This window comes from Doryrhamphus excisus, chromosome 9 (genome assembly GCF_030265055.1).
Source record: "Doryrhamphus excisus isolate RoL2022-K1 chromosome 9, RoL_Dexc_1.0, whole genome shotgun sequence".
NCBI classification, from domain to species: Eukaryota; Metazoa; Chordata; class Actinopteri; order Syngnathiformes; family Syngnathidae; genus Doryrhamphus; species Doryrhamphus excisus.
The window spans coordinates 13,158,285-13,180,325 of record NC_080474.1 but is presented as its reverse complement, the minus strand read 5'-3'; the positions used below and the strand labels follow the sequence as shown (position 1 = coordinate 13,180,325).

The window sequence follows — 22,041 nt, the reverse complement described above, 5'->3', positions numbered from 1 at the left end:
TGATAAGCGTCGAATCTACGCCCGGTGATCAAAAAAAGTCAGCGCCTTGTTGTTGACCTATTGCGCAGGCGCACTGGGTTGTGTGTGCAGGGTGGGAAATTTCGTTGACAATGTGTGCAGGCATGTTTTGCATCACGATTTGGCGATTTTATGCTGTGTAAACGCGAATCGGTGTTGACTACGTTCCTTCGTTCGTCTATGTAAGTAGTTTTTAATCGGCGCCTTTTGTGTTGATTGTGGTTTATATAAGAATAACCATTCCAGCAACGTGGGTGTAAAAGACGTGCATTCATACTATGTGGAGCTGTTCTACATTCTTTTTAATGCGTCACTCAGCCAAACTAAAGTAAATTAAACGAGATGTTGGACCCTTTATGTAGCCACGCAAATGTTCTAGGAATACAGGAATGTACGGAATTACCTAAAAATCATAGCACTTCCAAATTATGATAACAATCAAAAACATCTTCATTCACACCTCATTTTGTAATAATGTATACAGATTTATCTTTACATTTGCTGTTCTAATAAATGTGTTACACTGTAAAGAGATCTTATGAACGCATCCCTGCCTGCAGAGATTCCAGAAAAAGTATTTACCAAGGGAGCGACAAGAGAGTAACAGTATGAAGATTGCGGTGGAGGGCTGTTGCCATGGCGAGCTAGACAAGATCTACGAGACCATCGCCTACTTGGAGAAGAAGGAAGCCCTCAAGGTCGATCTGCTGCTTTGCTGCGGGGACTTTCAGGCCGTGAGGAATGAAGGCGACCTCAAGTGCATGGCGGTGCCTGCCAAGTACAGAACCATGCAGACTTTTTATAAGTGAGTGCTTCTTACACATTCCTCTATCTTAAAAAAAAAAAAGAAGACCAAAGTGAGACTTTTTTTTTTTTTTTTCGAGGTACTATTCTGGAGAGAAGAAGGCTCCAATTCTAACTGTCTTCATCGGAGGTAACCACGAGGCCTCCAATCACCTACAGGAGCTGCCTTACGGTGGCTGGGTGGCCCCCAATATTTATTATTTGGGTACGGACCTTATGAGAATACATCTTCTCTCATCACATCGCCAAATAAAACCTGACGTCCCTGATGAGCGACATGATGTTTGTAGGTTATGCCGGCGTTGTCCGTTACAAAGGGATCCGAATCGGAGGCATGTCCGGCATCTTCAAATCACATGACTACAGAAGAGGTGAGTTTTTCTTTACTGAGCAAATGGATACATAGAAAAGGACTGATTGGTGTGTTTGCCCTTGAAGGTCACCATGAATTCCCTCCATACAACCCTGAAACCCTGAGAAGTGTCTATCACGTCCGAAATATTGAGGTGTTCAAGTTAAAGCAGGTAGTAGAATACGTTTTGTTGTTACTGTATACATGTACAATCACATGAATTGTACATCAAATATATCACTATATGTTACAATATGCACAGCCCTAAACTACACCCACACTATTCATTCATTCATTTTCTACCGCTTTTTCCTCACGAGGGTCGCCGGGGGTGCTGGAGCCTATCCCAGCTGCGGGGTACACCCTGGACTGGTTGCCAGCCAATCACAGGGCACATATAGACAAACAACCATTCACACTCACATTCATACCTATGGACAATTTGGAGTCACCAATTAACCTAGCATGTTTTTGGAATGTGGGAGGAAACCGGAATACCCGGAGAAAAAGCAACATGCAAACATGCAAACTCCACACAGAGATGGAATTGAGGTGGAATTGAACCCTGGTCTCCTAGCTGTGAGGTCTGCATGCTAACAACTCGACCGCCGTGCTGCCTACACCCACACTATGATTCATTCATTCATTTTCTACCGCTTTTTCCTCACGAGGGTCGCGGGGGGTGCTGGAGCCTATCCCAGCTGTCTTGGGGCGAGAGGCGGGGTACACGCTGGACTGGTTGCCAGCCAATCATAGGGCACATATAGACAAACAACCATTCACACTCACATTCATACCTATGGACAATTTGGAGTCACCAATTAACCTAGCATGTTTTTGGAATGTGGGGGGAAACCGGAATGGAATTGAGGTGGAATTGAACCTTGGTCTCCTAGCTGTGAGGTCTGCGCGCTAACCACTCGACCGCTGTGCTGCCTACACCCACACTATGACTATTATAATTTGAATACACATCACAATCAGCTAGGAGCTGCTGCTGCTGCATTTTCTTGACATGCAATGTTATTCCACATGCAATGTTGTTCCACATGGCTTTAATGCAAGTTTGATTCAGCATTAAACTTGACAAAATCCTCCAAATCCACACCAGATCCGCATGCCAGTCGATATTTTCATGAGCCATGACTGGCCCCGTGGGATCTACCACCACGGCCACACTGAGGAGTTGTTACGGAAGAAAAAGTTTCTGCGTCAAGAAGTGGAGTCCAACTCTTTGGGCAGCCCAGCAGCTGCCGAGCTTCTGGACCACCTCCAGCCCAGCTACTGGTTCTCGGCACATCTTCACGTCAAATTTGCTGCCCTCAAGCAACATCTGGTGAGACTGGTGGTTAATCCAAATCTTTTATTATTCTTAATACTTGATTTGATTTCATGAGCTGTCTGTCCTGAATTACCGTTAGCCTAAAGCCAACACCACGCCGCGCGTCACTAAATTCCTGTCGCTGGATAAATGTCTGCCCTATCGGCAGTTCCTGCAGGTAAGTTAGCGTGCTGAAGTACATTGAGGATGTAAAAGCGGTACCTCTAAGCAATCACACTTCCCTTGTAGATTGTGGACATTCCAGATAGGGACACTTCATCCGAGGGTCTGGAATATGACCCAGAGTGGCTCGCTATTCTGAAAGCCACCAACCATCTGCAGAGGACCACTCATCATCCCTGGAACCCCCCTGAGAACAACGGCCTGCATGAACGGTACACACACATACGCTTGATTCTAAGTGCGTTTCATTGTCTTGTCATGAGGTAGACCTGCGCCATCTTCTGCAAAAATGTCTAAACTTGGCAGCACCAAGGAAACGCTGGAAATGCGTTGAATTTTATCTTTAGTCACAAACTTGGGCCACGACAAGAGCTGTAGATTGCGCAGGTGTAGCCAATGTTGACGAGTACTGATAAAGTTTTAACCACCCGCCTTGGTGTCCATCAGGTGGGACTTTAGCATATCAGAAGAAGCAATGATGAAGGTGATGGAGGAGCTCAGCGGCGAGCTCGCCATCCCAGACAACTTTAGTCATACCGTGTCCGCTTATGACCCCGGAAACCCACAGCCCCACTCGGCCCCCAGCTACAACACCAACCCCCAGACCACCGTGCTGTGCTCCACTTTAGGTCTCACGGACATCTACACCCAGGTGGGGCAAAGCGACGACACAAAGGGGACTCAGGGTGGAGAGGAGGAAGATGATTCTCTGGAAGATGATGAGCCCAGCGAGTACCCGACGGACACCTCAGGCATGTCAAGCTCGTTTAATCCAGATGAGATCACCATAGAGGACGAATGGGAGGAAGAGCTTGATAGCGACTCTGATCCAAAACCCCCTGGCGGGGATGTTACCCACACACCCCGCATGGTTCTTCCCCCGCCCAAATTGGAGGCTTCCCCCATTCCTATGTCTCCCCTCATTGACCTATCACCCCCCTGCCACTCCACACCTACAACCACCCAGTCCAACTCTGGGCTAGAGTTGGACAAAGAGGGCGAGGAGGCAGATCCTGCAGGAACACGCGCCCCCAAACGCACCAGCATCGAGGCTGGGGGTAATGGAAGTGTAACCACGATGCCACGCATCAAACGCAGGAACCAAATCATCTATGCCACAGTGGAAGACGAGTGTAATGATGATTAGATATCCTCCTTTATTTTTCTATTTATGCATTTCTTCTGCATTTTTAACATAGAGGACAAATTATTTTTCCTCTTTTTTAAAATATATTTTATATACTATTTTTAGAAACAGGATTTGAGTTCATTGTAGTTTTTTGGTAAATGTGATTTTTCAAGACAGCAGGGATTATCATTGGTTGTATTTTTAATTTTTTTTTTTTGCCAAAAGGGGGAAAAATAATGATTTAGCTTTATACAATCTATTAATTCCTTGTTGTATTTCATATTGTTTTGATGAGCACAGGCGTATTAAACATTTTACATTTTTGTTTAAAAATGTTCAATTTTAAAAGACAGGATTTTTATTTTTGGGGGATTATTTGCTCATTCTGAAAAAAACAAATCTCCACTTTCATTTTTTTTAAATTTTCACTTTATTTAAAATACATTAACATCTTTAAAAGGCAAACCTTTACAAATGTTTTCTGAGTGTGTGACTACATTTCAGTGTTTTGAGAGACAGCCTGTGAATTCACGGCAAGTTAACAATTTAGATTGAACATGGGACATTCCTTTTAAAATTTTCATCAAATTAGGTTGCAATGTATTACATTTGTCATAGTGTAGTGTAAAGAAAATGTATGTAGGGAGTACGCAGGTGCAAAGTGTTGTACTGTATCATCTTAAGCAAACAAAGTAGGATCAAGAAGGCCAGCCAGGCTGTAACACATTTAACTTTTTATTTTACACATTTCCTCATATTTCTTCCTTGGTTGCTTTGTAGTATTTTTAGGCAATCAGATAGGGCTCGAGCTGAAATGATGCAAGGCTGAATATTCACAATTAGTGTCCTTCGCTGTATTATTCCTCAGTTAACAGCTTAACGTCCTCTTCCTCCTCCTTGACAACTGCTTGATTCACTGATGACGAATAGAAGCTGGCTGAGGGAGATAGGATGCTTTAGGATGACTGCCGTGGTTGTGGATGGTAATGGTGGTCACATGGGAGGGAAAACGGGGGGGAAGGTGGTCTAGTTCCCACCGCAGCAGGCTCTGGTAGAGTGGGCGTCCGGGTCCTGGAGATTGACTCCCCGATGTCGTGCCGCATGTGTTGGGTTCTGGGTGTCTGTTTTTGGCATCTTTTTGGCTGCAAAATATTAGAGCAAGAGTACAAGGATTATGCAAATCAAGGAGGTGCAGAGCTTGTTTCAATAGTAATTGAACCTGCATGCAAAAATAACACCAAGTAATAACTTTTTTCCATCCATTATAAAACGCAAGGATTAAAAAAAAAAAAGCTTACAACTTGTGTTGCCTACTATAAAGTACAGGAATACATATTTTTGTATTTCCATTTGTCTATTTTAATTTAATTTTCTATTTTAATACAATAGTTAGTTCAGTACAATGATACGGTATATGCAATTCCGGTCCTTCAAAGTACAGCACAGCACTTTTGAAAATGACTCCCTGGCAGCTAATTCCAGTGGTTAGCGCGCAGGCCACACAGCTAGGAAACCTGAGTTCAATTCCATGGTGTGGAGTTTGCATGTTCTCCCTGTGCATGCGTGGGTTTCCTCCCACATTCCAAAAACATGCTAGGTTAATTGGTGACTCCAAATTGTCCATAGGTATGAATGTGAGTGTGAATGGTTGTTTGTGTATATGTGCCCTGTGATTGGCTGGCGACCAGTCCAGGGTGTAACCCCGCCTCTCGCCCTAAGACAGCTGGGATAGGCTCCAGCACTCTCGCAACCCTTAAGTATAAGCAGTAGAAAATGAATATTTGACTTACTTAAAGGATGAGATGCCTTCTATAAGGAAACTTTGGATGTGAGAGTACATTGATGGAGCTCCAGATGGACGTCTGGGTGAGTAAGAGAGCACTCGGCAAACCCTGTGTCTAGAACCGGCCCTGACAAAAATCCCCTGTTGGATTAACCTTTTTAATGTGCGACCCCCACCCTCCTCTCCCTGCAAGATAGTTTTCATGGCATGTGTGATAAGACGTTAGTTAGGGCAAGACAACATGTATGGATCGCTGCCAGCTGCAATATTATTGGCCACAGGGGATCAGCTTTTGTGATCGGATCAGCATTGAAAGCCATTTATCTGCATATGCCAATCATCTGATACTGATCAGTGGCAGATTGATCGGAGCATCCCTACTTCTCACTATCCCAATTCCCCTAGGGCTGTCTGTTGCCTTTCCCACAGTGTCCTCCTTAACAGACCGCAGAATATTGGCATCAGCCTCCGCCCCTCCACTGGTTCCCATCATGTCTCCCCGGCAGTTCAAGTCAGATCATCCAAATCCCATCTGTCCCCCATTTTCTCAAGTGTGCCCCAAGGCTGTATCTTGGTGTCCCTGCTTGTCATCGACACTACCGCTTAGCAATCATTTATGACCTCCAGCTCTACATCTACACTAAAACCCAATACCACTCTGCCACCTTCCTCCCTCTCTGACTGCCTTGCTGAACCCAAGCGCTGAATCTCATCCATTTTTTTTTGTACAACTTAACAGTGATAAAAACCAAAATGATAATTCCTCCCTTGGATCCTCGATGTCCCCTGTATCTCACTACCCCCTCTTCTCACCTGTCTACCATGGGGGACAGAGGACTTGATTTGTTTACCCTCACCAGACTCAAAGCACACTTATTCCAGACATTGCATTCACTTTTTAGATCAACTACTTATTTTAGTCCACATTTGCAATATTAAATTACTTTTTCTATTTCCTGTTTGTACGATATGCCCAGAAAGGGGCCTATTAATAAAATTAATGTGTGTGTTTATATAAACATAAAAGCCTACTAACAGTTTCCTAAATATACCGACTAAGGGCATGGACTACTGTACCCATATCCTGTGGTGTGATGAGACCAAGATAAACTTATTTGGTTCAGTCTTTGTCAGCATCAAGCATGGTGGTGGCAGTGTCATGGTCTGGGGCTGCATGAGTGGGACACACTGGGGACGCACGGTTCATTGAGGGGAACATGAATGCCAACATGTGTTGGGACATAGTGAAGCACAGCATGATGAGCCGTAGGGCAGCATTCCAATATGATGGTAACCACACCTCCAAGATGGCCACTACTAGGGTAAAGGTGATGGACTAGCCAAGCATGGCTGCAGATGTAAAACCTATTGAGCATCTGTTTGGTATTTTCAAATGGAAGGCGGAGGAGCACAAGGTCATTAACGTCCACTAACTCCATAACGTTGTCATTGGAGGCATGAAAGGATTCAAGAGACAAGCTAGGGTCTAGTGAACTTCATGCCCAAGAGCATTAAGGCGGTCTTAAATATTGACACTTTGGGCAAAGTTGGGACATTTTCATGAATTTGATCAAGAATATGGAAAAACTCACCAATAGCCAGGAAGAGCTCGTTGACGTTCATGGCGGTCTTGGCCGAGGTTTCCATAAAGAGCAGGCCAGTGTCGTCGGCGTATGTCTGCGCTTCCTTCGATGCGCAAAGACACAATGAAAAGAATCATAAATGTCAAACATTGTAAAAATTAAGAGAAAAACAAAGGCACCATACTTGGCTTTCTTAACAGGGGCTACTGACCTTTCTGCAGCTGTCAGGCTGTACAACCAGCGCTGCTCCCAATAGACTTCTACACCACTATGTACATCTGTGCAATACTTTGTTCTTATACTCAGTATAGTTACTCCAGACCCCATTCACTGTGCAATATCTGATCAACCTCCATGTGCAATATTAAGGGCTCTAAATGCAATATACTAAGTTCTATGTGAAGTATTTCAATAATGCCTCATATTAACTCACTAGCAAGATCTCAGTGTATAGACTGGTCATATATCTCATCTTGTTTCATATTATCTACATACTGTATTGTATATCTCTGGGAAAACTGTTGATTTTTGTTAATACTTGGGTTGTTTATATTGTTTATTTTTCTATATTGTGTATTTTTGTACTGCTTAACTGACTCTGTACTCTTGCTTCTGTGCAATACAAATTTCCCCACTGAGGGACGAATAAAGGCATATCTTAATCTTAATCTTAACAGGGGCTACTGACCTCATACTCCACTAGTCTCTTCTCTGACAGATCAGCCTTGTTTCCTGCCAAAGCGATGACAATGTTGGGACTGGCCTGCCTCTGCAGCTCTTTCACCCAGGCCTTGGCCCTCTCAAAGGTCTCCTGAGTACAATGGATTTTTACACTTGTACAATTGTTATGAATATTACAAATGTCAGTGTTAGACCCCGGAATGGATTATTCATATTTCCGTTACTTCAAAAATCGTTTTGAAATTGGCTTGAGAGGTTCTTTTGTCAATGGAGTATTTCCTAAGTTTATTGCTTACCGGCTTGGTGATGTCAAAGACCACGATTGCAGCTTGAGCCCCTCTGTAGTACATGGGTGCCAGGCTGTGGTAGCGCTCCTGTCCCGCAGTGTCCCAGATCTCGAACTTGACCGTGGTGTCGTCTAAGCATACCGACTGGGCCAGGAAAGCAGCTGGGCAAACAAATGACATGTTAGCAAATTCCCCTGCTTCACTTCCCTCCTTCCCTCCTCCTCACCTCCGATGGTAGTCTCCTGAAATTCGTCAAACTGCCCCTTGACAAAGCGCAGCACCAGGCTGGATTTGCCCACGGCCATGTCGCCCAACAGCACCAGTTTAAACTGACAGATCTTGGTCTGTGGTGGCGTGCCGTTGGAGCGGCCAGCACCACTCCCTCTGGAGCTCATAGCAACCCGTGCAAGGGTGCTGTCCCACTGATGGACACAGTGACTCTAGGATGCTGCTGGTCACTTGGCTCTGCCTCCAGCTGTGTCCTCAAGGCTGCCTGGTGATACCCTGTCTGGTCTTGGTGAGGTGGGTACTGCAGCAAAACACACTGACTTCAGCATCAAGCATGGTACCTTTGCAATGCAACTGATTTGTATGGGACCCAATTGATGGGTTCCCTTTCGGAACAAGCTGTCTCCTCCTCCCCGCTCTATCACTGCAGCATTGCACAATAAAACAGGAACTTTTGTGATGTCGAAGTCCAACATTTTATTAGCTTCTGTGTTTATTCCGGTAGCCATCTTATTGTGTGTTTGTGTGCCGCTAGCATGACACCGTTATGACCACTACAGGTTGAACGACAGCTAAAGCTGAATGCTAAACCCAAGCTCACATTTTTAGACGCGTCACTAACAACAAATTAACAATTACTGACAAATGACATAGACAGTTTAAATGCCAAAAGAAACTCTTACCCTAAAGAACGTCAGCTTCCCCTGACAATAATGTCGCTTCATCAGCTGGTTGACAGCAAAACGCTTCCTGTTGGCATACACACGCATGCGTACTGGCTGCCGCATTGTCAGGCTCGGTAGGTTGACCCTATGTTACCGTCTTGAGGTAAACAAATTAACAATTTATATCATTATAATGTATATTACACAACATTCTCAACTGAATTAGACCAAGTAAGAGAAACAAATAAGCAAAGGGCAAGCAGTGTACAGTTGAATATTATATGTATTACTGTGAAAACACTGTGGCATTCTCCGAGCCGCTTGGGGGCGCTGTGGTGCAGTTTCAATGGCAAACGGGTTAAACGATGGTTCCACATGGACGACACAACTTGGTAAAATAGAATTGTGAAACAGTATGTGTACGTAACCTTTTTATTTAAACTAAGTTATTTGTAACTATGTGAGCTTACCCAAGTCATGACTAACAGGAAGAAGCAAAAGGGTGCGGACACGGCGGTAAGTTTATATCGTCAATTGGAGAGACTAAATGAATTCAGGTGTGATTGTCGCCAATGTTGTTGTCCACAGGTGCAGGGCACTAATGACAGCAGTGTGCTGAGTAAAGTATCTGCTGCAGCTCAAGGCTACTTCCACGATCCCTTCCTTCAGCATTTTGTGTGCAAAGTGGCGAGAAGAGCTCCACTCATCAACAGGTCAGCACAAAGGTCTCCTTGTTGTGGAACACAACACATTCACATGGCATTTATTTGACATGAGTGGACAGCATTGGTGTAATAAAGGTCAAGTGATGACATGCTTGGAATACTATGTACAACTTGCATGGGAAAAGTAACTTAGTTTTTAGCAGTAAAATGTATGTTGTTTTTTTTAAGTACTGCATATTATTTGAGTGTGTATGTGTGTGTGTGTGTGTGTGTGTGTGTGTGTGGGTGGGTGGGGGAGGGGGGGTAGACAGATTTAAATACATTAATAATGAATCCTTTGGAAACTGACTGTGTACCCCGCCTCTTACACAAAGACAGCTGGGATAGGCTCCAGCATACCGTCACGGCTAAGCAGCATAGAAAATGGATGGATGGAAATACAGTGTCATGTTATGTACTCTCTATATATTTGCAATTGTTTTCTTTTGTTATTTTTATGTGCTTTATTTTTTCATTACCGCAGGAAATGTTAAGACTTGAAAAAATTATTACCAAAATAATCATCAATAGACTGTATATTCATTCATTCAGGTGCTGGAGCCTATCCCAGCTGTCTTCGGGCGAGAGACGGGGTACACCCTGGACTGGGTGCCAGCCAATCACAGGGCACATATAGACAAACAACCATTCACACTCACATTCATACCTATGGACAATTTGGAGTCGCCAATTAACCTAGCATGTTTTTGGAATGTGGGAGGAAACCGGAGTACCCGTAGAAAACACGCATGCACGGGGAGAACATGCAAACTCCACACAGAGATGGCCGAGGGTGGAATTGAACCTAGTCTCCTAGCTGTGAGGTCTGCGCGCTAACCACTCGACCGCCGTGCCGCCAAGATATTTATATATAATATAATATATTTTGCCTTTCAATGTTTATTTCTGTGCATTTAATTTTAAATACCATATAATATTGTAGTCATGAGTTTTTAGTAAATAATTACAAAAATATTACATATGCATTCCATACTTAGGGGCTACTATGTGCGCTGGAGAGCCGTGGACCACTGTGTGCAGACCTTCCTGCAGGTCACGCAACATTGTGCCAAGAGACAGGCAAGTTAACTATGACTTATTAATTATTCTTATATCAACAAATAACGACTTCCATTACCATTACTTGTCTTTTATAGATTTTGTCTCTGGGCGCCGGATTCGACTCGTTGTATTTTCGGCAGTGTGCCAACGCCACAGCGCTTGAAAGGGCCGTTGTGTTCGAGGTGGATTTCCCCGACGTCACCCGGCGTAAAGCAGCTCTGATCAGATCCAACCAGGCTCTGGCAGCAATGTTAGACCCGCAGTATGAACATTCTCCTACAGGTTAGTTCACATTGCCTATATTATGCTGTATGTACATTATATGTGAGTGTGTGTGTGTGTGTCTGTGCAGGGCCTGTGTATGTGTCTAGTAGTCAGTACTTCCTGTTAGGGGTGGATGTGCGACATGCCTCCCTTGTTGAAGATGCTTTGACGATGGTGGGACTGGATCAGGCTACCCCCACGCTCATTCTTTCCGAAGTGGTCCTCACCTACATGGAAACACAGCAGTGAGTTTTTGAAACTTCTGATGTGTTTCTATTTTATTGACATGTACAGTAATGTTCATATTCACTTCTACACGCATGGCGTCTGTCCAGGTCTGATGATATCATTGCTTGGGCAGCGAGACTACTGCCCCACTCCCTCTTTGTGATGTACGAGCAGATCCATCCTCAAGATCCGTTTGGTCGCATCATGCAGGAACATTTCGTCAAACTTAATTCCACTCTGCATGCGCTTAGAGAATACCCGGACACTGATGCACAAAGGCAAAGGTTCCTGGACAAGGTCAGTGTGATGCAGCATGACTCATTCATTCATTCATTTTTTACCGCCTTTCCTCACGGGGTGCTGGAGCCTATCCCAGCTGTCTTTGGGCTAGAAGCGGGGTACACCCTGGACTGGTCGCCAGCCAATCACAGGGCACATATAGACAAACAACCATTCACACTCACATTCATACCTATGGACAATTTGGAGTCGCCAATTAACCTAGCATGTTTTTGGAATGTGGGAGGAAACCGGAGTACCTGGAGAAAACCCACACATGCACGGGGAGAACATGCAAACTCCACACAGAGATGGCCGAGGGTGGAATTGAACCCTGCTCTCCTAGCTGTGAGGTCTATGCGCCAACAACTCGACCGCCGTGCCGCCCCGCAGCATGACTCAAACTATATATATATAAACTATATATATAATATACAGTGGTGTGAAAAAGTTAGGGCACCCTGTGTGTTTTTAACTTGCCTGGGTTAACAGTGGTAAATACAGGTGTATGCTGTATATTTTACTTTTATGATCACATATTTCATTTTTTTCAGAAAAAATAGCAAAAAGAGAGTAACTGTTTGACCACAAATCCTTGAAGTTGCAGAGCCGTGAACTTGCAAATGTGCGTGTTTTAATGGATGTTTGTTTGTTTTTTTTCAGGGATGGGAGCAGTGTGTGTGCGTGGACATGAATGACTTCTTCATCAGGTTGATCCCAGATGATGAGAGACTCCGAGTGGAGAGACTGGAGCCTTTTGACGAGTATGAGGTCAGTTTAAATCATGAAATAAAAGTAGCAGCAGTGAACAATGCGGCCTTAAATGTCATTTTAGCACTGAAAACTGCTGCAGAACTCAAGTTCGTTTCAGTTTGAGGTCACAAACAGATGGCCGGATATTCTCCTTCAGGATATTTTGGTAGACGGCAAGAATTCATGGTTCCATTTATCACAGTGAGTCACCCAGATCCTGAAGCAGTAAAACGGATCTAGACCATTACACTACCACCACTATATTTTACTTTTGGTATGACGTTTGTTTTCGATTTTCCCAAAGGTCTTGGGGATCATCAAGATGTTTTTAAAACTTGAAATTGAGAAAAACCTTAATGATGTTGTTCAGCCGTGGTTTTGGTCTTAGAACTCTGCCATGCAGGCCATTCTTATGGTGGCGTCATAAACAATGACCTGAACTGAGACAAGTGAGGCCTGCAGTTCTTTGGATGTTGTTGTGGGGTCTTTTGTGACCACTTAGATGAGTTGTCACTGTGCTTTTGGGGTAATTTTGGTTGGCTCAAAGCTTTAGAAAGGGCTTTATAACCTTTCCCAGACTCATAGATCTCAATCTCAGTTATGTTTTTATGAGGGGAGGTGGGGGGCAATAATCTCTTTCACACAGGGCCAAGTAGATTTTGATTTTTTTTCCTTCCTTAATAAAACGTTTCATTAAAAACTGCATTTTTGGTCACTTTCGTTGTCATTGGCTAATATTTATTATTTTTGATCATGTGAAACATTTAAGTGTGACAAACATGAAAAAAAAAATAAAATAAAAATACAAATAAAATTAAAAATAAAGAAAAGGGCAAACGCCTTTTCACACCACTGTGTGCTGATGAGGTCATTGTAAAAAAAAAAAAAAAAAAAAACAGAAGGACAATGTAACACACACGAGAAGAGCTGACCATTCATTATACCAGAAATACAGCTATTGCCACTATGGAAAATATATTAAAGAAATTCTTTTCTACATCAGGATGTTGCCTCCAGCCACAGCTGTTGATAACTAGGAGACTGTGTTGAATTAAATAGAGGCATTAATTGGAACGTCTCATTTTTAGACCTAGCATCAGCTTTGACGATTTTTTCTTCTTTTTATATCATTTGGTCAGGAGTGGCACCAGAAATGTTCTCACTACTTCATCCTCACAGCATCTCGAGGTTCTCTCACAGCGCAGTCCTTGCTCACCCATCCTCCAGGTACTTATTTATACATGTGTAAAAATACATTATCCACAATGCATTTGCCACTCACACTGTGAAATGTACCCTCAGTGCCCCTAAAAAGCCCATCTTGGAGCCCAATTTACCTCTCAGTGAAGACACTGACAGCCTGTGTGGAGGGTCTCGGCTCGGCGTCCACCTGTCTCGATGACGGACACATCCTCCTCACTGGAGGCTCATGCCGAAGTGGCAGAGGCGCTCCAAGTCGACTCTTGCTCAAAGGCCCTGAAAGCTGGACTGAAAGTGTCACTGTAAAACCCTCGGCACATTTGGGTGTTCGCTTGTACCATACCGTTACCTCCACTCCCGGGGGAGGTGCTGTCATATACGGCGGCCGATCCTCTCCTCTCAGCCCAATCGGAGGCCTTGTCAAAGTCACCCATCATGGTGGATCACTTCATGAGGAGCAGATGGTCTGCACAGGGGATCATCCGCCACTTCGGTGGAGACATACTGCTACTCTGCTCTCTCATAATGGTATACAAATTATATCAAGAAATTATATCTTGCTAAAAGCCTAATTGGGTATTTTTCTACAGGAAAAAAAATTCTCTTTGTCTTTGGTGGGAAAAATGAGTGTGAAGCTGTTTTGGGTGGTGGCTACTTTCTGGATGTTGATCAGCAGCACTGGATGGAGGTGAGCCTGATACATGATGTCTGCATGATTTCCTGGAAGACTTTTAAAGATTATACTATCGTGTGTCAACTGTCATATTATATTTATATAAGGTACAGGAAACAGCCAATTGGGAATATAACCCGTATAGTAGCATGAACTTGGGAATTTCAACGACCGTCGTGCATGGCGCTCCCAGTGTTACGAGACTTCAACTCCACAAGTGCCGGAGGATTAACTCTGTGGTCTCTTTGACAACAATAATTCAGAAAACTGCCCACACAGCAGCCTCTCAAGCATTATGTCACATACAGCACAGTTCCCAAATTCCGCCCAGGACGGGATGTTTGGTCACCTTCATTTACGGAGCAAAACTAAATTCTAATTGGAGGCTGAACTGGTGGGATTGTGGCGAATAAACATGTTTACTTGAGTTTATTAAATGTGTCATACAAGGCTTACCACAAAACTGTGGGTAAGAACTGGCCACCGTAATAGTTAGCATGTAAGCTAACAGATGGCTTCTTTTTTATTTTTTTGTTGTCTTGAGGGCGGCACGGCGGACCTCAAGCTAGGAGACGAGGGTTCAATTCCACCCCCGGCCGTCTCTGTGCATGTTCTCCCCGTGCATGTGTGGGTTTTCTCCGGTTTCTTCCCACATTCCAAAAACATGCTAGGTTAATTGGCGACTCCAAATTGTCCATAGGTATGAATGTGAGTGTGCATGGTTGTTTGTCTGTATGTGCCCTGTGATTGGCTGGCGACCGGTCCGGGGTGTGCCCCGCCTTTCGCCCAAAGGCGGCTGGTATGGGCTCCAGCACCCCCGCGACCCTCGTGAGGATAAGCAGTAGAAAATAAATGAATGAATGAATGAATGAATGTTGTCTTGAGTACTCTGGAGTATTGCTTCCTCTAGCAGGCTGTTCCAAATTTACAATTTTTACAATAATATTCAATATGTGTTTGTTTCAGTTGCCAGTAGAGGGCACAGCACCGGATGATCGCCATTCCCATTCGGCGTGTCCCTACCAGGGAGGGGTGCTGGTCTTCGGGGGACTGGGAAGAAGAGGACAGCCTCTGGGGGACACAGTTGTGCTGAAACCCAATGAGAGAGGCTTTTGCTGGGAGATGATAGACGTACAGCCCCCTCCTTGTCCCAGGTGGGTTCATCACACGAAATCACATTTTAAGTCTAAAAAGACGCTGCAGCCTCTCTCAGCCAAGAATGCCTTTGCCTCTAAATGAGGCAAAAAATGAGGCAAAAATGTTTGATAACTAATGGAGCCGCTAACGGAGGTCGCACTCTACAATGGAAATTGTTTCAAATTCTGTCATTTAAAATGGACTGCAGTACTTAATTCCCGCCAGCAGTCTCCTAGTTTTTTTCTTTACAATATTTCATTGTAGAAGCTAAAACAAAAATATGGCTATTATAAAGACTAATATTAGTTGTTTTTTTTCTACACAGCTACTGTATATGTGCCTTTTTGCTGTGGTTCTTATTTGAAATGTACTTTTAGGTATTCACATTCTGCACACGTGATCGGCAAACACCTGCTTGTGGTGGGAGGAGTTTGGCTGTATCCTGACGACGTGCCAGCAGTGTCCATGATTAACCTCGACACACGCTGCAGTGTGGACTTCCGTCTCAATACGGTCAGTTCAACGGGGTTGAAAAAACAGTCATGGCTTTAACGGAACCTATAAGTGTTCTCTGCTATCCTTAGAGCTCAGTGCCCTGGCCCCTGATGTTGCACTCCTTCTGCTCGGAGCTGACAGACCAAAAGAAAGTAGAACTGCTGCTCATTGGTGGAGGAGGAAACTGTTTTTCCTTTGGGACACATTTTAACCCTCAACTGGTCACTGTGGACCTTCAGCCTGCTTTAAGGTAGCTCACACTTGAGTAGCTCTTTCAAAGTGACTATTATATAATCTGTTACATTGTCTGTTACAAGTCACATCTGTATGTTGCAAAAGCATCTGTTCCCTTAGTTTTGAAACAAACTTAAGTCGTGAAACATCTTGATTTGCTTTGTGGACAGGATATTTTATTTTGTTGACCTCAGTTCAGACGTGTTTTTTTTGCCCCGTCCTAGATCATAGCCTGATGTTGGTTCTCATTCTGTGAAACGCCTGAAGGACTGGACTGCGGCGCTGGCTGCCCCCCAGTCACCTGGCTTGCGGTACTCGCCCTTCTCCAGGAAGTACTGGCGCCCACGGTAGTTGGGGTGCTCGTAGAAGACCCACCAGCCGTCGAAGACCTTGCACGAGTTCACCTCCCTCCAGCGGAACTTCTCCAAGAGCGAAGGGCAGTCCTCCGTGGCTTCAAAGGCTTTGCCCCCAAAGTCAGCCTTCTCATACAGCTGCATCTTGTAGAGGGTCCCGCTAGTCTGGAAAGATAAGACATTGAAAGCCTACCGTTATAAAAGACACTGCAAAAATACAACATTCTCAGACTGAAGTGCTCTTCTGGTTTGATGTCATACTGCCCAAAGGCTAGTCAAAGATTGTATTTGACAAGAATGCTGAAAAACTAGAGCCATAATCAAAGATCATGTATTCAGTTGGAACACACTATGGTTTTAAATACAACTGGCAAAATGACAGGCAAAGATCTATTTGACATGATTGATTTGGTTTTAAAAACTAGGGCAGAAGTGTACCGGCCAACAAGCCGCTATTTGACAGGAGTGTCCTGCTGACTTTTAAAACTCCTCTTTACCAGGGGGGCGGAAGCCTGCGGCAAGCTTGGCATTTGTCTGAAGTGAAGGAAATGTGCATTTTCAAAAAGTTTGAAATATCCGACTCACCGAATTTCCGTGAATGCATCTAGACTGCGTTCGGGCTGCTGATTGGATGAGCAAGGAAAGGGGGAGGGGTGCCAGTGTGTGCAGTGAGACACAAAAAAGCAGTCTTGAGTGTGCTGCCCCCCACCGTAAACCACCCATAACAATAAATACATCCCCAAAATGAAACAAATGACTGTTCATTCTGAATGGAAATATTCGTATGCCTTCACTGCCAATGACGCCGGCTTATCCGTGTTATTAACAAAATTAATTTACAAAAAAATGTAACGTTGAAAGACATTTTCAAAACAAGCACTCAGCTTTTTCTGAAAATAAAAACTACAGATGGCAGTAAGAGTGATTTGGCCTCTAATGTACTACGGAAGGTTGAGCAGAGCAAACAACTACAGCTGCTAATGTGGCTGCACTAGCGATTGTAAAGGGGGAAGCCTTCACATACGGTAAATACATGAAAGAATCGCTCATAAAACTATTCTCCAAACAAACAGGAACAAGAAATACTCTATATCTCTCTGCAAAGACAGTCATGAACAGGACCAATCGAATGGCAACAAACATTACCAGTAAAAGTTTGAGCTAATCATCAATTCTATTGTTTTGTCAAAGAGGAGGCACTGCTCTGTAATCAAGTGGTCCCCAAATCACAGAATAGTTTTGTTTTCCAACGTTGGCGCCGCCCACCAACCTGTACAAGGCTGTTGCCTAGTGGTCGGGGACCTCTAGTCTATAAGACGGGAAGTCTGATCTAAAAATATTTCTGATAATTATAGGTTATCATAGGTTACCCCAAGTGTCAGTAACAGCTTATATCTAAACAGTGTAAACACAATAATTGCAAAAATATTTCAACAATAATATTTTATCAACAGTCTTATCTTATCAATGTCTGACAATTAAAGTTTAATTAATCAAGTTTGGGTTTTTTGGTGACTGGAGAAGCACTAGGCACTAAGCACTCGTGCGCTGTTCTCTGATTGGTTGTTTCACAGGCATGATACCAGAGCAGCGCGCTCTGAGTGGACAGCTACAGGGGCTGATACTGGACATGGTTAAACTCTATATTTTATCAGTATCACTGCCCTGGGCTTTGACACAGTATCATTTCGGCCTTTTCCCGTATCATTCATGGGCGGTTTCTAGGGTACAGGGCCAATTAATACTGTAGTATGTGATGAGTATTGAGTGTAAACGTTGACTATGTTGGTCTTCCAGTTTGTTAGCTTTGTGACTCGCTACCCAATCAATTAATGTTGGATGCTGGTTGTATTTGTCATGAGGTTCAAAGAACACATGAAAGTAGATTGATTGTTTTGATTGAACGTGCCTGCAAGCAGTGGGTCAGCTGGATGGTCCCAAGAGACTGACCTTAGTGTCAGTTGTCAGCACCATATAAATGGTGCCATCACCAAAGCTCTAATGTGGGTCGTCTTTAATGTAGGAAGAAAATAAAGCAACTCACAAAGTGGATCATCTTGCAGGAGCTGAGGCGATCGTTGAGACCCATCCAGCGCTGGTACTCGGGGTACTCACCCCGGGTGAGGACGTACTGGTAGCCCATATAGTTGGGCCTCTCGTACACCACCCAGGCGCCGCTCTCCACTCGGATGGAGTTGCAGCGGCTCAGGTAGGTGTGAAAGTCTGAGCAGTCGCTGTCGCACTCGTAGCGGCGGCCCTGGAAGTTCTTGTCCTCGTAGAAGACGATCTGCAGGACAGAATGTACAATGGTAAGATATCAGGACAAATTGTTGAAGGTTGTCAAAAAGTTTTATCGTGGTATGCAGAAAAATGGTCTGTCCAAGCCGTCTATTTTTTGTGGCACTTTTACTGTAAATGAGCAGTGCCACCAGGAATTCTGGGCCCTTTGGTAATGGGAATGGTTGTATTTCATTTGTACATGCATCAGATTACAATTGAATGCATCACATAATCAGTTCACAGTTCCACATGTCCAAAAGGAGGAGGAAGAAGCAAAGCTTATTAAATCCTACCCATCCATCTGGTACTTTTACAATCAGTAACTGTTACATTTGTTCACTTCCTGCTTTCCTAATATATTTTAAGGTTTTTTTTTTTATCACATACATGTATAGCACATCATGACTGGTTCAAGACTCTTCATCCTTGTATTTAGCAAACATCAACTGCTTGTATTGTTTCTTGAATTGGCTCATCGTTGTGCATTGTTTGAGGTCCTTACTCAATCCATTCTATAGTTTGATTCCACATACTGAAATGCTATGGCTTTTTAACGTAGTCCTAGCATATAAGTTTCAAATGTAGTTCTTCCCTGAGATCATATTTCTCCTCTCTTGTAGAGAAGTATTGGATGACATTTTTAGGTAATTGGCTATTTTTAGCCTTATGCATTATTTTAGCTGTTTGAAGATTAACTATATCAGCAAGTTGAAGTATTTGTGATTTCAGAAATAAGGAGTTAGTATGTTCTCTGTAGGTGGCATTATGAATTATGCTTAGTACCCTTTTTTGCAGTACATTTAGCCAGTGAAGATTGCTTTTATAGTTATCACCCCATATTTCCACACAATAAGTAAGATATGGTAGAACCAGAGAACTGTCCTGAACCTTTGGAACCGTCTCAACCTATCCATATTGTCTATGGCACCCCTGCTATAGATGCTGGAGCCTATTCCAGCAGACTTTGGGCAATTAAAACAGATCGAGGAATCGACTGGAAATCATTCCCATGCTTGCTTCTCAAAAGTCAGCGATGTGATTAGTTACACTGACCTGTGCAATCAAGAATGACCGTAACAGCTAGAGTCTAAACCCTGAATCACCAGGATTACTACAATCACCTCAACTGGCAGCAGCCAGATTTGTGAACCACTACGCTACACATTGCATCTGGGCTTACATATTTCCAATTGGCTGTTCATAAGGGACTCTGCAAACTGGTTTGTAAAGTGAAGAATTACACGTGTACTGAAACAGGTTACAATCCAAAAGACCCAATCAAGAAACCAGACCTAAATGCCTTAAGGTGTATCCACTCACCCTGCCCATCTTGAAGACAATGTGCGGCGCAGCCTTGGTGTTGATGCAAAGGTGATGGTGTTGCTTCTTTGCCTTTGAGGTCTCGATGTTGCGCTGGGAACCTGGGTGGTCCCTTTTATAGCCCTGCCTCGCCACATTTGGAAGGCAAACAGGGGGACAATCGCTTTGTCATGAAAATGAGATCCAAAAATTGAGTCAGTGATTCTAGTGCTATTCAGTTTTTCCAGAAAAGCGAGGAAGGATTACGGCATAATGGCCGGGCCACGATAAGCGTCCAATGACCCCACGTCTATGTTGGCTGCGTCCAGCGAACCCAGCCCTCTCCCCCCCTCGTATCGCACATGCCAGCTCCACCGGCATAACCCCCACCTGGCGAGGGAGGTCCTGCCAAGTCAGGACTTATTTATGCTACTGGTTTGACACTGCTCTAGGCGCCATCTTTTTTTCCTTTTAAAAAGGTGCGGATACACTTCCAGTGTCACTTGAACAAACTTACAGGACATTTCATGCGGTGCATCCAACACACGAGGTAACAATACATGGTTTTGGGAGGTGTGTCTACTCGATAGGTCATTAAAATAACGACAGTCTAAATAAACATTGTTATATTAAGTATCAAAAACTTCATTATGTAAATAAAATATCCAGTCAGTGTATATTCCTATTACTATATATCCATATACGTTTTAAAAAAAAACTTAAGAAAATGGGCATTTTTAGTGAATATTATCATCTTTGTTTTATTAGCAAATATAATCGAGCTAAAAGCTGCACGGGAGACAGCTGTGCTACATTCATTTCTACAGGCATTTCTCCAATACATATAACCTCATAATCCATTGTTTGAAGTCACTGTGATATACCATGACAAAGAGACGTGTGCTAACAGGAAGCCAAAATGCCCTTCACAAACTACATTCGGAGTATGTATATGAAGTGCAAAACAATCAGTATTCGGTATGCGGCTGGGATGTATGGATAATTACAATAAACATTCACTTTTACAGGAAAAATATACTTTTTTTTTCGATTTGGTACAAAATGTTAAACTTTCCTTCTCATCATGGAGTCAAACAAAATAAACAGATCAGTGGTGACTTCTGCCAAGAAGCGGATTAACATTGATGTCAGATGTTCATGCCCTACCCAGTGCTAGAAATCATAGTCCTAATAGTTGCAAATTTCCCCACTGAGGGACGAATAAAGGCATATCTTATCTTAGTTAAATGCTCACCCTACTGTACTTCAGTTAATTCTATTTTCATACAGAAGACAGCATAGAGTCTTCACCCTAATGGACCCGTACTTTACTATAAGTTCAACCTGATTACCATAATAATAGTTCCCTAAAACATGTAAATGACTCGTTACTCTTCATTTAAATAAATAGAACTGAGGTGTAAGGTGTCGTGAAGTGCTACTGGCCCCCTTTGAGTTCAACAAGCCATCGGCGATTGCCCCACCGCCCCTTTACTTGTAATGTACGCTGCAACATTAACTGGCAGCTCGTCTCCCCGGGGGGCACCGCCGTAGAACTGGAGAGGGGGTGGTATAAGGCTGTCCAGTTCTTGCCTTTGGCCCGTCTCCAGGAGCCACTCATGGAACTTGGCCTCCACCAGTTCCTGGAACTTGCACTTCTGCTCCCTACAGACAGAACATGCATGTGTTAAAGGAGTAGGTAATCTGGTAATAACATTTTTGGTGCAGGGGTGGATAAAAAGGTGGCTCCAGGAATTTCATTTTCACTTATTGATGTTGTGGTCAGGGTCATGTTGAGTGCAGAGTCCCTCAAGCTAATGGCACCGCACACACGGCATGAGCGCACATTTTTATTGAGTGTTGGCATCCAAGCTACATCCAAACACCACGGTAGCTGCAGTAGTTGATCCAGAATAGTGTTTAGAAATAAACATGTATCATAATCCTTGTGTGTCATGTCTAGGGTATGACTGTTTCCCTATTGGCTGAGAGAGCAGTGGTGATTTAGGCTGCCAAATTCAGCATAAATTAAATGTGCTATTTGGT

The 22,041-nt window shown here is 43.6% G+C and overlaps 5 protein-coding genes across 10 annotated transcripts in view; 2 read left to right on the top strand and 3 right to left on the bottom strand.

Annotated features, from left to right (window-relative positions):
- The first annotated feature begins 53 nt into the window (after positions 1–53).
- Positions 54–5,137, top strand: dbr1 (debranching RNA lariats 1). Its single transcript, XM_058083076.1, has 9 exons — positions 54–200; positions 579–823; positions 903–1,027; positions 1,113–1,193; positions 1,261–1,346; positions 2,286–2,510; positions 2,596–2,673; positions 2,745–2,890; positions 3,126–5,137. The coding sequence occupies exons 2-9, from the start codon at positions 627–629 to the stop codon at positions 3,823–3,825; spliced, it is 1,638 nt and encodes a 545-aa protein (XP_057939059.1). The 5' UTR covers positions 54–200; positions 579–626; the 3' UTR covers positions 3,826–5,137.
- Positions 4,530–9,600, bottom strand: rab5b (RAB5B, member RAS oncogene family). The gene is made up of 7 exons (XM_058083078.1): positions 9,505–9,600; positions 9,053–9,191; positions 8,368–8,670; positions 8,151–8,302; positions 7,862–7,984; positions 7,183–7,276; positions 4,530–4,949 (listed from the first exon to the last, which is right to left on the bottom strand). The coding sequence occupies exons 3-7, from the start codon at positions 8,534–8,536 to the stop codon at positions 4,834–4,836; spliced, it is 654 nt and encodes a 217-aa protein (XP_057939061.1). The 5' UTR covers positions 8,537–8,670; positions 9,053–9,191; positions 9,505–9,600; the 3' UTR covers positions 4,530–4,833.
- Positions 9,361–16,098, top strand: lcmt2 (leucine carboxyl methyltransferase 2). Its single transcript, XM_058083068.1, has 13 exons — positions 9,361–9,550; positions 9,623–9,747; positions 10,737–10,818; positions 10,896–11,082; positions 11,153–11,309; positions 11,400–11,589; positions 12,235–12,342; positions 13,464–13,551; positions 13,627–14,052; positions 14,115–14,212; positions 15,164–15,351; positions 15,712–15,847; positions 15,919–16,098. Exons 1-13 carry the CDS (start codon positions 9,512–9,514, stop codon positions 16,081–16,083), a joined length of 1,989 nt encoding a protein of 662 aa, XP_057939051.1. The 5' UTR covers positions 9,361–9,511; the 3' UTR covers positions 16,084–16,098.
- A 119-nt stretch (positions 16,099–16,217) lies between these two features.
- crygs2 (crystallin, gamma S2) lies at positions 16,218–20,172 on the bottom strand. The gene is made up of 3 exons (XM_058083079.1): positions 20,017–20,172; positions 18,461–18,703; positions 16,218–16,581 (listed from the first exon to the last, which is right to left on the bottom strand). The coding sequence occupies exons 1-3, from the start codon at positions 20,023–20,025 to the stop codon at positions 16,309–16,311; spliced, it is 525 nt and encodes a 174-aa protein (XP_057939062.1). The 5' UTR covers positions 20,026–20,172; the 3' UTR covers positions 16,218–16,308.
- A 157-nt stretch (positions 20,173–20,329) lies between these two features.
- The window catches only part of tbccd1 (TBCC domain containing 1), a 119,802-nt gene continuing 118,090 nt past the window's right edge, over positions 20,330–22,041 (bottom strand). For all 6 annotated transcript variants that reach the window (XM_058083070.1, XM_058083071.1, XM_058083072.1 and 3 more), the window contains one exon: positions 20,330–21,660. In XM_058083070.1, coding sequence (XP_057939053.1) covers positions 21,453–21,660 — 208 coding nt within the window. In that variant the 3' untranslated portion in view covers positions 20,330–21,452. The remainder of the gene's footprint in view (positions 21,661–22,041) is intronic.

Coding starts and splice junctions, on each gene's coding strand:
- crygs2 (XM_058083079.1), bottom strand. Junction 16,582..18,460: donor CCTGCAAGATGATCCACTTT/GTGAGTTGCTTT, acceptor TTATCTTTCCAG/ACTAGCGGGACCCTCTACAA.
- lcmt2 (XM_058083068.1), top strand. CDS start 9,512: ATGACTAACAGGAAGAAGCAAAAGGGTGCGGACACGGCG. Junction 13,552..13,626: donor CTTGCTCACCCATCCTCCAG/GTACTTATTTAT, acceptor ATGTACCCTCAG/TGCCCCTAAAAAGCCCATCT. Junction 14,213..15,163: donor ATCAGCAGCACTGGATGGAG/GTGAGCCTGATA, acceptor TGTTTGTTTCAG/TTGCCAGTAGAGGGCACAGC.
- dbr1 (XM_058083076.1), top strand. CDS start 627: ATGAAGATTGCGGTGGAGGGCTGTTGCCATGGCGAGCTAGACAAGATC. Junction 1,347..2,285: donor AGGTGTTCAAGTTAAAGCAG/GTAGTAGAATAC, acceptor AATCCACACCAG/ATCCGCATGCCAGTCGATAT. Junction 2,674..2,744: donor CCTATCGGCAGTTCCTGCAG/GTAAGTTAGCGT, acceptor CTTCCCTTGTAG/ATTGTGGACATTCCAGATAG.
- rab5b (XM_058083078.1), bottom strand. CDS start 8,536: ATGAGCTCCAGAGGGAGTGGTGCTGGCCGCTCCAACGGCACGCCACCA. Junction 7,985..8,150: donor TCTTTGACATCACCAAGCCG/GTAAGCAATAAA, acceptor CATTGTACTCAG/GAGACCTTTGAGAGGGCCAA. Junction 4,950..7,182: donor CGAGCTCTTCCTGGCTATTG/GTGAGTTTTTCC, acceptor AATATTTTGCAG/CCAAAAAGATGCCAAAAACA.